The 13,982-nt window shown below is 48.4% G+C and overlaps 2 protein-coding genes across 4 annotated transcripts in view; one reads left to right on the top strand and one right to left on the bottom strand.

Moving 5' to 3' along the window:
• The window catches only part of LRRC45 (leucine rich repeat containing 45), a 493,704-nt gene extending 491,749 nt beyond the window's left edge, over nt 1-1,955 (bottom strand). The window contains exon 1 of one of the 2 annotated variants that reach the window (XM_086931189.1): nt 1,887-1,955. The gene's annotated coding sequence lies outside the window, so the exon portion shown is untranslated. Of the gene's footprint in view, nt 1-814; nt 866-1,886 lie in introns of those variants that run through there. The other variant, XM_086931190.1, reaches the window with a different exon arrangement.
• Nucleotides 1,956-2,014: 59 nt separating this feature from the next.
• Nucleotides 2,015-13,982, top strand: part of CENPX (centromere protein X) — a 109,004-nt gene continuing 97,036 nt past the window's right edge. The window contains exon 1 of one of the 2 annotated variants that reach the window (XM_086931192.1): nt 2,015-2,298. In XM_086931192.1, the coding sequence (XP_086787318.1) occupies nt 2,260-2,298 (39 nt within the window). In that variant the 5' untranslated portion in view covers nt 2,015-2,259. Of the gene's footprint in view, nt 2,316-13,982 lie in introns of both variants that reach the window. The other variant, XM_086931193.1, reaches the window with a different exon arrangement.

Below are 13,982 nucleotides of genomic sequence, written 5' to 3'. Positions count from 1 at the left end.
ATATCGGCCAGGTTTCGGCTTATACAGTTAAAAATACTGCACAGAGTATATTACACGAGAACCACCCTACATAGAATACATAGGGCTGAAACCCCTCACTGTCTCAGGGGATGCGGGGAGGATGGCACGTCATTACATACGCTGTGGGACTGCCCACTCATTGTTAGATATTGGCAACAGGTCATGCGCACAATATCCCAGGCCCTTGATACCTCCCTTACGCCGGAGCCACGCCTCTGTCTCTTGAATATCTGGGAGGGTACTGACCTTAATCTTAGACAACAGCAGTGGCTTACTATTGGTATAATGGTGGCCAAGCGCGATATGGCGCAAAGATGGGGGGTGGCGGAAGTACCTACTTTGGCGTTGTGGTGCAGAACTATGGACAAATTGATGCTAACTGAAAGAACTGTATATAAAATGAGAGCGAACCCGAAGAAATGGAACAAGGTATGGGAGGCGTGGAATAGATACAGAGGGGACCTGTGTGAACCGCTGCCGGAGGATGATGACGAGGATTCGGACGATGAGGAGGAAATGATTGATTGAACTGAATGTATGCCCTGGGGAGGGATCGGAAAGGTGACTTTGCTGATGGGGATCTCGATTTAGCATGATGCTCGAGGGGGGAGGGGTATTTACCTGGGTGGTTGGGATCGGCATACTTTATTGACAGCATTTTTCGTAACGCTTGGTGACTATACGACACGGATGAGCCATTGAGTTTGGTTTGGTTTTTCTTTTACAAAAATGAAAAAATGGACTTGAAAACGTAAGATTTCATAGCTCCGAATACTTCATCCTGATGGCATACCATATCATCTTCAACATTCGCTGCCGGACCGGAGGGTTGTCGGCTGAATAGCTGTGTAAAAGTACAAAAGTACTGCATTACCATACGACATGATTACTGCCTAAATGTACTATTGTTATTTTGATGATAACTGTCAATAAAAATCTTACACCAAAAAAAAAAAAACAAATACAATAGTTGGAAAAAAGCTGGCCTTACGACATTGGAAATATAAACCAGTACCATTGGATTAACAACAGATCACCTAGTCTGTTAAATGTAGGCAAGATCAAATGGCAGCCCTCAGGTTCTCTGATCAATTCAAGTACTTCAATTAAATCTGGTCTTTCATTTTGAATTACTATAGGTTGTAAACGTGTGACACTGCATGAACTACAGACATGTTATCGCCGTTAGTAGCGTTTGATCACAATTGAAATGTTTGCCATTTTTACGTTATCCTTTCAATGGTTATGTCAGAGTCAACTGTAAATTGTAAATGTATTTATATAGCGCTAACGACTCCTGACGAGGCAGTCAGGACTGACTGGCTTGCTCCATCTGTCCGCAGTCGTTCAAGCAACAAATATTCCTTGCTCAAATTTGAGGATGCGGAGCGGTGAGAGACAATGAGATCTCTCGTTGGTCTTGAAGAAATTTACAATTCTCGTTTTTCTGCACAGCACTAACAGAACAATGCACATATGTGGCATAAAATCAGAAGGTGGTGTAAATTCAAAGTTAAAATTAATTGCTACGTCAGCTACATTTTAGTTATTTTGGGGGATCATACGTAAAATCAGATACTTGCCGGGAATGTCTGTGCACTAAAGTGATGCGCTGAGCACAAACTTTAAAAGTCATTGCCCATCAAGCTTTAGACTGAGGAAAGCTGTGCAGAAGGAAAAGCTAGAACTGAATTCGTCCGTTCAAGCACTTCGTTAAACCGGATATGCAATTTTGTAATAAAAAAAATGTTAACAGCAGTATCATTAATATTTACAAAAAGAGAATATGCTAACTAAGTAGAGTGGAAAGGTGCATAGCTAGCCATGCCTTCTCTCCCTTTCCATGCCCTCCGTTTGCCACTCACCTATCTCCACTCACCGATTGACGCCTCTCTCCTGTATCCCGTTGCTTTGCCGTATCCTCGGACTCGGCTTCCTCTGGTAACCAGGAAGAATAGGGCAGCGTTCTGCGCATGCGTGGTATCAGCGCCACAACAACTGACGGGTAAAGACATAGAAGACAGCAAAACAGCAGGTGAAAAGGAGGGCAGACTATTCAGAAGTCAGTTTAATATTGAAATAACCCGCCTTCGTTCGGTGACTTAAACGTCCAATTGGCAGGGAGTCAGTATAGTAGTCTCGAAGACCTTTCCGGTTGTGGATATAGGAACAATAACATTAATTTGTGGGCAAGAAAATTTGGTGCGTGAGGAGGAGCAGAGACTAGCGAAACCGGAGATGGAGCGCGAAAACGAAGAGGGGCCCAAGTTCAAAAAGGTGAAGGGAAAATGGGAGTGAGTACTATGCAGAACTGTTATACTTTCTAGTTAAAATGGCAAAACGAAGCTACATACACCGCAGTTATGTTATTTTCTACATATAGAAACAACTGTACAGGTCACAGAGAGCAGCGTGCTGTACGTTGTGATGGAAAAGTATGACCTCGAGCCTGACTCCTTGCGAGAGAGCCTAATATATATGGTTTGGTTGAGCTTTCCCTCACAACAAACAAACTAAATGCATCCCTGCCAACTTACAAATTGATGCCACCTTGCGAGGAGGGGGCGTGGCCTCGTGCCGTGAGCTATCTAAGCGGTCCCTCAACAAGCCCTCTCCCACAAAAATAGAAACAAAGGGTCATTGAGGCTGTCGTCGATATTACCCTGGGGTGTTTTTATACCTCTAAATGGACATCAGCTGCTTACAGCCTCCGAGAACAAGCTGAAAATACACTGTTTACGGTGATTTCGGCTCCTCACCAGGTGTTTTATATTTATTTAAAATATGATCCGGTCCTCCAGGACCGGTTTGGAGACCCCTGTATACAGATTTCGCTTCTAACGTTTCCATTGCTGTCAGATGTGTGACATCACTTCATGTGATGCAGGCATAATATGCTAATTAGTTTTCAGACCTAAGAATTTAAAAATACTTAAGTAAATAGTAAGCACATTATGTATTTGCTTAATAGAAACCATTACAAAACATATAAAAACCGTAGTTGCCCCACAATGATCACTGCAAAAAGCTTTAAAAGAAATATCTCCCAAAAATACAAGTGGTTAAAATAAGATGTACACAAGTCCCTATTACAGCAATAAATCTGTAAATACTATAGTATGCCAATTTCTTTCCAAATGACATAGTTGGTTTGTCTGCCTCCTTCTTGATGCTAACAATAACCTTCCAGTGTAAGCAAATCAAAAAACCCTAAGCTGAAAATTGCTTTAGTCCATTACCATCAACCAATCGCAAATCATGCGGTTAGTTCATTGACTGCGGCATGCTGATCTTATATTTAAAGTGACTTATGCTTAGAAAAACCATACAATACATGCACAGCCACTGCCTTTCTCAAGTCAATAAGCTGTTTGTAAGGTAACTCATGCTAGTCGTTTAATTAATCCTTTCAATCAGAACTGTTAACAGATCTTATGTTGCGGTTTTCAAGCTCTTCACATTGATGGATTTATTTGGCTTATTTAAGTTCATCTTATAGCTTAGCTTTAACTTCTGTTGGAACTTCGACACCTTCTTTTTTTATCTTCTGTAGGTATTTTACCACCAAACAGTTCAGCCGAGGATCGTTTGGATTAAAGCTAGCTACAGCCAACTCTCTGCAAGTCCTTAAACTTTGTTAGTTGAATTTTCTGTGAAGAAGTGATTGCTGATCCTCCAAAGTGGGATTGCACAAACACAGGACATGAACCATGTTTGCAGTCACCTGTCCGCACAGCTTGCAATTAACCTGGCTGTTGGAACTGGCCCTTTTTATGGTGCTTTCCCTCGATTGTTTGCTTTTGTCCCTCCTGGATTTCCACTGATCTGTTTGCAAGCCTTAGGACTTTTCGAACTTCTGACACTACAATTCAGTGCCAAAGTACTGTGCTTGACATATATATACTGGTGATTGGTGTAGACATGATTGGCTAATTTGAGCTAGCTATAAGTCCCTTGCCCAGGAGTAAGACATATACATAGGACATATAACTCAAAAGCTCCTCCATGGGCCTGCAGCAGTGGTTGTGCCACCCACAGATGTGGCTCTTCAAACATGCTACATGTTTGGCATTTTTAAAAATACTTGCCACAGTTCTGCATGTCTCTCGCTACATTGGAGTACTCCCTGGGGGCAGAGTGCAGTGTCAGGAAGAGGGAGGCTGTATGCATGTATGCGTTACATACACTGGTAGTGAATGGCACCGGATGGTGTATTCTGTACAGTTGGGCCTGCTTCTCACATTGATTAACATGGGGGACCAGTGGAAAGGCTATTGAGCAGTACTTCTTATGTGCGGAAGAGTAACAGTATAGTGTTTGATATCGATGAGTTACAATGGCAATTCCTCTCCAGTCGTGCAAGTGGATTCGACATTGCTTATGTGGAAATGCCACTTTAGGAAAATGAGCATCTGTGCTCGTGGTTCTGTGTGCCTGACAGCCTGTCTCCATTCCACATCTGGATGCAAATGGGACAGCTACATCTGTGCATTCCTGATAGGCCATAAACTAGGGGCTCAAGGGAAACTGTAGACCCCTGACTCTGAGGGTCCTTCCTGGGACAGATACACAGGGGTGGAATTGCCACCTGCATTCCAAGGAGCAGGCTCTTGGCCCCACTAAAGATATTGATTAAGCCTCACAGGGTACGTTGGCAGATAGGACAACATTTAGAGCAGGCTTTTACATGTCGAAGGTGGCCTTTTGAACTGATCTCATCTTCAAAGGCCATTGTGGCTATAACTATTGGGGCTCTGCCCTCAGGAGTTAAAGACGCTTTTGAGATTGGAACCATACTACACTGGTTGACGCTGGGACATCGATAAGGGGAACCATTGGGGCAGGAGGGACTGCAACTGGATTATCCGCAGAAATATGGTGGCCTGGGGCTTGTCGTGCTCCAGGAAGGGAACTATCCCTTGGTGGATTTTGCCTGGATGTTGCTGGCCTGCAGCTAATTGCCAGCTGTCATGGCCAAGGGCAGGTTGGCTGGCTTCCTGTCTGAGATCCCAAGGACAGAAAAGATCTCCCCCTTTCCACGCGATCGTAATGACCTCACAGGTTGCAGCAGAAACTAGTGGAAGTGATTGTTGGTTGGGACAAGGACTGTCCTGATGTACGCCATAATCACACTGTGCAGAGGAGTGTGCTTGTAAAGATCAGAGGCCCATGTGGGGTGCTGGAAAATGAGGAGTGTCTGGGAAGTTTGATGAGTATGAGGGACTTGTGCTTGCACCCGGAAACTGGCGCTAGCTCACTCTCCATAGGGTGTGGTGTCAGGGGGTTGGGGGAAGTTTGCTGAGTCCAAGGGACCTGAGCTGTTAGCCTAGACTGTCAATGACCTCCAGATCAGGAGGATGATGGTGCCTGGCATCGCGGCCTCTGTGCGAGGTTGCCGGCTCCCTCTCCCCGGTCCCACGTCACAGGATATTCTGTTGTGGAGAATATCTTGACTGGACCCGAGGGGTCTCGTTCAGCCTTGTGTGTACTCACGGCTGGCTGCCTGAAGCAAATGCAGCTTGCACCTCTGCCTGAGGGGAAGCGTTTCTCCAATTTGGAAGGGCACCAGCTTCTGTGTCAGGCTTTTGCTCACAGGGGGATAGTAATCCCGCTCTTGTGAAGTTGCCGCTGGGTGCCTGAAGTCCTAATCAGGAGGAACAAAACCAGGTAACTGTTTCCTTCCACTTTAATTGGTCCCGACAATCTAATCAAAGTGTCGCTAGCGGGTGCCAAGTGTATCATTGGCTGGTGTAGTTTGAGTGGCTGGCTCATGAGGCGTCAAAACCTGTTATTTCTTAACAATTACAACTATAAAGGGTATGCGATATTGTGAATGTCGTGTTCTATGCTAAAGCGTTTTAGAGGGGAAATGGGACACCTCTGAAAAGCCTGTATATATGTTTCTTTCGCTTTTGATGTAGGAGGGATTTCTTGCATCGTAAACACCTTGGGCAAGTACACATATAAGTTTATGTTGCTTACGAAACTGAGGGTATAGCTGATCAGGTGTATACCTATGACTATTACATATATGTTTATGCCGTTCAGCTGCTAATGGGAGAGTTCGACAATTGCATAAGACTGTAAAGCATATATCCAATGCCTTGTATTTCTAGTCAAAGGTGGTGATTTAGGGGGGCTAGCGGGCGCACAGCAAGATGGCCGCACCCATTTGAGGCTCTGCCCGGCTGAGCTCAAATCCTTCAGTTATCCGCCACTAATCCTTGCCATCTGAAGCCCCGGGGGGCTGTAACTGACAGAGGAAAGCACCCCGACTAGATTGCTGGGCCCACCGTGTCGCTCCTTCCCCATGGAGGTGAAAAATTGCCAGCAACGTTTCATGCCGAAATGTCGGCGCCTGCGAGGCTGTGATACTGGAGGCCTCCTGATCCTGAACTAAGTCGGCGGCGGCACGATCGGTGCCTGCGACTTTGCTGTTGCCCTTGTCTTGGTTGCTGTTGGCTGCTGCTCCGTGGGTGCGGAAGCGGACTGTGGGCAGCCCCTGAGCTTCGGCGCTGTGCAGCCATTATCGGAGGTGTGAGGCGGACCCAGGTGAACGGCGGTGCTCTGGGCCCTGGTGCTGGTGGCGGTGAGTGGGGGCGCGGTGTGTGCTAGGCCTGCATCTGTGGATGCGGGGGCGGTCCAGGTGCGCTCCGCGGCTTGGGCTCCGCTGCTGGGGCTCGCGGGTTGCTGCGGAGGTGGGTTTAGGCCAGGCCGCGGACTGGTGCTCCAGCCCTGCGGCCTATACGTACTACTAGCCCGCCGCCCATCCAAATAGCGCTGCCCTTGAGATGCTGTCTGCCATGGTGTGACTGCCCCCAGATAGTGGCCAGCAACATAACGTGGGGCATATAACGAAGTGGGAAGGCTCTTGATCTGAGCTCTGATCTCAAGTTTTTTGGCTTCCTCAACTGTGCAGTAATCTTGCCTGGGGGAGTGGACGGTGCAGGTGAGCGTTTGGGAGCCTGTCATTGCTGGTGAGCGCCTTGCCCGAATACAACTCAAATTACTGTGTTGCTGGTGTCTGTGCTTACGCTCCTGATTGCAGCCGCTGTGGGGAGTGGTGGATTGACTTTATGTATTGGCTGGCATGTCTGCACTATGCGGAGATAGTGTATTTCCCTGCTGCTGGGTGTGGTGTAGAGGCCTGGATAGCGTAACTACAGTGGACTTGGCTTGGCTGGTCTCCCTGCGCTGTCCATAGTGGTGCAGTCCCTTCTTGGGCGGGAGAGAGACCCTCATAGGCGACATCATGGGCCAGACTGAGAAATCACAGTCACGTCTCACGTTTGAGACGCGCAAGACTCCTAAGCCCTCTCAAGGAGTGGTCTTAGATACAGAGGCTGATGCCCCGGGGACGGAGAAATCCACTTTGGAGACCACACTCCTCGCCATCATGCAACAGAGCCTACAGTCTATAGAAGGCACAATGGCGGCCTAGACCACATTTCCTCTTAACTAGAAGAACAAAATGCCCGCATGGGAGAGGTTGAGCAGCAGGTGTGGGCTGCTGAGGATGGACTGAGTGACGTTGGGGGGAAGACTTTGAATATGGAGAAGGTCCTCTCCCTCATTCAGGCGAAGAATGGAGAGTTGGAGGCCCGTTCTCGGTGGAACAATATTCGCCTTATTGGGCTGCTGGAATCTACAAATGTGGGGAAAATGGAGTAATTCATTAAACAACTGATCACTGACATTTTTAGGACTACTCACCTGTCGCCTATGTTTATTATTGAGCGCGCTCATCGCTCTCTTGCTCATAAATCGGTCCCAGGTGCTCCACCACATCCAGTAATTGCTCGGGTACTCAATTACAGGGACCGAGACTCTATCATGCGCATGGCAAGGGAGAAAGGGACTATTGAGCATCAAGGAAACACCCTCACATTTTCCCCAGATTTCACTGTAGCTTTGCAGGTGGCGCGCAGAGAGTTTGGCGCAGTAAAGAAGTTCTTACAATCCGAGGGGGTCCCGTATGCAGTGCAATACCCTGCCAGTCTGAGGATAGGTTCGGATAATGCCTACAAGATCTTCACCACCCCTAAGGCAGCAATGGAACACGCTAAGCAATTGAAGAAGAGACGGCGAGTATCCCAAGCGACCTCTGAGACTGAGGACTGACGTTGATAGCGACACTGCTAGATATTTACAGATTAAGGTGCTGTGAATGAGTATGGGGGCATTAGTTTATTTTGATGTAGGCCTATGTTGTTTATCGTTGCTAAGAGATAACTTTTCTTCCTACAGGTGATGGACTTCTACTATGCCGTATATTGTTCCCTCTGGGGCTTTATAACCCGAAAAAAAATTGCGAGGTACTGGCGTACTTGGACCGTCATAATGTTCAAGTGGCGCTCCTGCAGGAGACCCATCTTACTGAACGCACAGCAACTTCTGTGGCAAAAAAAATGGGCTGGGGTTCGTTTTGCCACTTCAGATTCGTCGTACGCAAGGGGTTGTGATGGTGTTAATTAAAAAGAATATCCCATTTGTAGTTGCACATGAGGAGATTGATAGGGATGGCAGGTATATTATAGTGCAAGGGAGGCTGTGTGGCACCTTAATCACGGTAGTGAATGTCTATGGTCCGAAAGTAGATGACCTAGAATTATAAAAAACTATGGAACAAAGTTTGTAAGCTGCCGGCGTCTGCTGTCCTGTGTGGGGGGGATTTTAACATGGTGCTGGATCGCGACATGGATAGACATTCGACAAGAAGCGCTACTGTTAACAAGGCTGCGCAGGCAGTACAGGATGGTATGTGTGATTTGGGCCTTAATGATGGTTGGAGATTGTGCCATCCTGGGTTAAGGGAGGGGACGTGTTATTCATACACACATAACACTTGGTCCCGGCTGGATTTTTGGCTAGTGATGTCAATGCCTGGGTGTCTCGGGTATCACATTTGCCCCGTACCTTATTGGACCATGCGCCTATCCTGCTTGAAAGGTAACTACCTACTTACGCTCCGGCACCGTTTCGATGGAAATTACAACCATCAGCATTATTAGACCCCGTTTTTAAGGAAGTAGTACGGGTGGCTATTGAGAATTATATTGCTGACAATATTCGATCGGTACAAAGTATGGGTACTATCTGGGAGGCATTTAAGGTGACCATTCGAGGGGGCTTGTGTAGGCTTACAGGCAGGAGTGCTCAAATCTTTACAGAACTCCATGGCAAAATTAGAACGTGAATTGGTAGGCTTAGGGAGGCAATATGAGGAGGCGCATGATGCGGCCACCCTATCTGCCATACGGTCGCGGGTGACTGAGTACAATGACTTGGCGGATCAGGAATTGCGGCACCTAGCACGGCGCTGTAAAGCTCGGTACTATGGTGAGGGGGGTAGACCGGGCAGTGTGCTAGCTGAGAGGATAGCGGAACTGTGGGCCAAATATTGTAATGTGCAGGGCATTACAGAAGGGGTTGAGTTCATATCGGATGCTGCTGGCATACTGGAGCAATTTGTCAATCATTATAAGGAAATGTATGGCAGTAGGCGGCCGGCTGGTGAGGAAGAAATTGCAAAGTATTTAGACAATGTGGCGTTGGTCTGGTTGTCTAAAGGACAACAAGATTTTCTGATGCATTCACTGACCGCTGAGGAACTTCCGGATGCCATTTCTGCATTACCTAGTGGGAAGGCAGCGGGGACTGACGGACTTCCGTCTGAATTCTATATGGAATATGCAGATATGCTACTTCCTCATTTAACGGCTATGTATGCTGAGGCGTTCGAGCAACAGATTCTGCCTGATTCCCTTAGAGAAGCATTGATCGTTGCGTTACTGAAGCCGGGCAAACCACCAGACCGGTGTGAGTCGTATAGGCCATTGTCACTTATGAATACTGACTTAAAAATATTGGGGAAAGTGTTGGCGACGTGGTTACGACTGCTGTTAAATGTCATAGTACTTCCGGATCAGTCAGGATTTGTCGCAACTCGATCCACGGCGCATAATCTGAGGGCACTGTTTGCGGTCCTGCATCTGTTAAAACCTGACCTGCGGGCTGCTGCGGTTCTGTTAGACAGCGCAAAGGCGTTCGATTCGATTGCATGGACCTATATGTTTACTGTACTGCATCGGAGGGGGGGTGCCTTATTTCATTACTAGTTGGATAAAACAACTTTATATATATCCGGTGGCTAGGGTACGTGTCAATGGGCACATTTCAGAGATGTTTACAATTAAGCTGGGCACCAACAGGGCTGTCGCCCTTGATATTTGCGCTTGTGTTAGAACCACTTGCGTGCGTGCTGCGACAGAGACATGCTGACTCAGCGCTTAGATTTTATCAAAGGCCATTAGCAGTCTCCATGTATGCAGATGACATGGTCCTGTATGTGAGGGGACCAGCACAATATTTGGAGCAGGTTATTGGGGAATATATTAGTTTTGAATGGTATTCGGGATTGGCTATTAATTGGAGTAAATCTATAATATTCTCGCTCACGCAGTGCACAGTGCCGTTTGTTTTGAACTATCTCTTGGAGTGGGATACTGATCCAGTGCGGTATCTCGGTATATGGATTCATAGAGATCCGCAGGAGGTTATTAGAGCCAATTATGGGTTGGCAATCTCAAAGCTTGTGGCTCGGGTGGTTCGGTGGTTTAGTTTGCCATTGACATTTGCAGATCGGATTGCTTTAACCCCTTCCATGCTGATGACGGCCGAGAGCTGTCATGGCACACAGTGCTCGTGTGCTGATGACGGCTCCCAGCCGCCATGACCGCACCCGCGATCGGAATGTGCCGCACAGGCGCAGAATCGCGGCAGCGCCCAAGGGGTTAATTAAAATGGTGGTGCTCCCAAAATCGTTATATTTGTTTGTTAATGTGCCATTCATTCTTACACAGCAATTTTTTGGTAAATTACGTTCATTGCTAATCACTCTTGCGTGGGGGGGGCATGAAATCCCATGTCGGTTGGGAGACTCTAACAAGGCCATATGACATGGGTGGATTTTTGGTGCCAGATATGCGCTTATATTATCTCTGTGCTCAAGCGCAGTTTGCCTATTACTGGCACAGTGCGCCGTCGTTCACGCAGCATGTGGCAGTTGAGGCAAGTGCGGTTCACCCCTTGCCCTTGAAGGCAATGATAGTGAATGCGCATACGGTCTTTGAACGTGGAGAGGTGGACACAGTTAAATGTAGGACTCGGGTCATGGGAAGAGCTAGGGAGGCAGGCGCAACGTTTACCACTGTATGCACCGGCTACGCCTTTGTTATATCATGATGCTATATCCGTATCGGGAGAGGCTGGGGCACTTAAGGTACTTCATACCGCTGGGTTGCATACCATGGGAGAGGCCTTTGTAGGAGGGAAGTTTATGTCATTGCAGGATTTCTTAAAGAACGACGTGAAGGAGGTTATTTCCACATTCATATACACTAGACTTAGGGCAGCCATGCGCAGTCTGTACTCGGGCTTCCCTGAAGAACGTTCCATGCTGGGGGCTCTGCAGTTGCTCTATAGGGCACAGGATAAGACTAAATTAAATTAGTTTTGCAGCTCTATTATGCTTCGCAAATGGATGAGGGTGCGGCCCGAGTAACTCCCGGGTTCAATGGGAATAATGCTTACAACAGCCGCTGACGGATGAGGAATGGGAAGAGAGCTGCCGAATGACAGGGAGTTTTGCGGTTAATGGTAATTTTAAACTCCTACATTATAAGTATATACACCAAATGTACTACACCCCTGCACAATTCTACAAATATGGTCTGGGAGACTTGCATTGTTGTAAGAGGTGCGGCGTGGATAATGCTGAGTTTATTCATCTGGCATGGGTATGTCCGAAAGTACTAGCCTTCTGGGTGGCAGTGACAACAGTGTTAACTGAAATGACGGAGGCTCAAATACCAAGACATGTGAAGGTGTGTTTACTGGGTGTTGTGTCTACAATCCCGGCTGGAAACCGGAAATTGGTAGTCTTTTCTCTGCAATTGGCTAAACGCAGGGTTTCCCTGCTCTCTGCAGACGAGGTCGCTCCCCCACGCTGCTCCCTGACCTGCCTCGCCTCTGCTTGGTATCGTAGCGCATCTCCGCTGCTTGCTCAGAGAGAAATTGACGATTAATATTGCTGCCTTGCATTGTATTACTATTGCCGTATTGCGCTGTGTGTTACTGCTTTTAACGATTTATTTTGCTGCTAGAAGGGCATCTGCTTGCTCCGTGTAAGGCCGCCGGCCATTTTGTTGTTGTTGTTGTGTCGCCCTGCCCTGGTATCCACCCCGCTCCCGCCTTCCCAGCGGACCCTCCCTCCCACGAATACTACCTGCGCAGCTCTGACCATATCGCGCTGTGACCGTCCCTGCTCTCTGCAGACGAGGTCGCTCCCCCACGCTGCTCCCTGACCTGCCTCGCCTCTGCTTGGTATCGTAGCGCATCTCCGCTGCTTGCTCAGAGAGAAATTGACGATTAATATTGCTGCCTTGCATTGTATTACTATTGCCGTATTGCGCTGTGTGTTACTGCTTCTAACGATTTATTTTGCTTCTAGAATGGCATCTGCTTGCTCCGTGTAAGGCCGCCGGCCATATTGTTGTTGTTGTTGTTGTGTCGCCCTGCCCTGGTATCCACCCCGCTCCCGCCTTCCCAGCTGACCCTCCCTCCCACGAATACTACCTGCGCAGCTCTGACCATATCGCGCTGTGACCGTCCCTGCTCTCTGCAGACGAGGTCGCTCCCCCACGCTGCTCCCTGACCTGCCTCGCCTCTGCTTGGTATCGTAGCGCATCTCCGCTGCTTGCTCAGAGAGAAATTGACGATTAACATTGCTGCCTTGCATTGTATTACTATTGCCGTATTGCGCTGTGTGTTACTGCTTTTAACGATTTATTTTGCCGCTAGAAGGGCATCTGCTTGCTCCGTGTAAGGCCGCCGGCCATTTTGTTGTTGTTGTTGTTGTTGTTGTGTCGCCCTGCCCTGGTATCCACCCCGCTCCCGCCTTCCCAGCTGACCCTCCCTCGCCCCTCCCCCTCCACTATCCGTTTATGACAGATGACTGCGTGCAGCGTTCACGCGCAGCGGTCGGGCCCCTTGCGCGCCGAAGGTGCGCCAAAGGTAAGCCCGTCTACGCCCGTCCGCGCCTGGACCGCGCCCAGCGCCTGTCCCCCTGGTCCCCGCCGCTCCGAACCCTCTAGAATCACATATGATACCGCTACTCTCCTCGCCCTCAACCCCGGACGTACACCATTATGCTGCGAAGCTACTCGAGGACGTACTCACGGCCCATTCGCCTGCCTCCCCTGCAAGTTCAACTGCTTCAGGACCCTCACCAAATCCACGTCCTCCACACACAGCTCCGACTCTAACCGCCTAAAGTGCATCCTGCTCAAAACCCGCTCGGTCCACAGACACGCAACAGAACTCTGGGACCTACTCGACACTGCGTCACCTGACCTCGCCTTCCTTACTGAAACATGGATGAACACATCATCAGCACCCGACATCGCCATAGCCATACCGGACGCTTACAAGATTATCCGAAAAGACCACACCAATCAAACAGGAGGAGGCATCGCCATCATTCACAGGAACACCATCAAAATCACGACCAGCTCCGACGACAATCTTGCAACCGCCGAACATCTCCACTTTCAGATCCACACCGACCCCAGGACCACACTTAGAGGCACCCTCATCTACAGGCCTCCAAGTACCCGCACTCAATTCAGCGATGACATCACGGACTTCGTCAGCCCACACGCCCTCGCCTCGAGAACTACATTCTTTTAGGAGACCTCAACTACCACCTTGAAAACAAACACGACAGCAACACCACCACCCTTCTGGACAACCTGGCCAATCTCGGACTCAAACAACTTGTTGACACCTCCACCCACACAGCCGGACACACGCTCGACCCTATCTTCACCTCCAGCAAGCACATCTCCTTCGATCGTACCACAGCTCTCCACTGGACGGATCACAGTTGTGTTCACTTCAGC

Source organism: Lissotriton vulgaris, chromosome 7 (genome assembly GCF_964263255.1).
Source record: "Lissotriton vulgaris chromosome 7, aLisVul1.2, whole genome shotgun sequence".
Lineage (NCBI taxonomy): Eukaryota > Metazoa > Chordata > Amphibia > Caudata > Salamandridae > Lissotriton > Lissotriton vulgaris.
The sequence above is the reverse complement of the archived record's forward strand: the minus strand, read 5'-3'. Positions and strand labels throughout refer to the sequence as shown.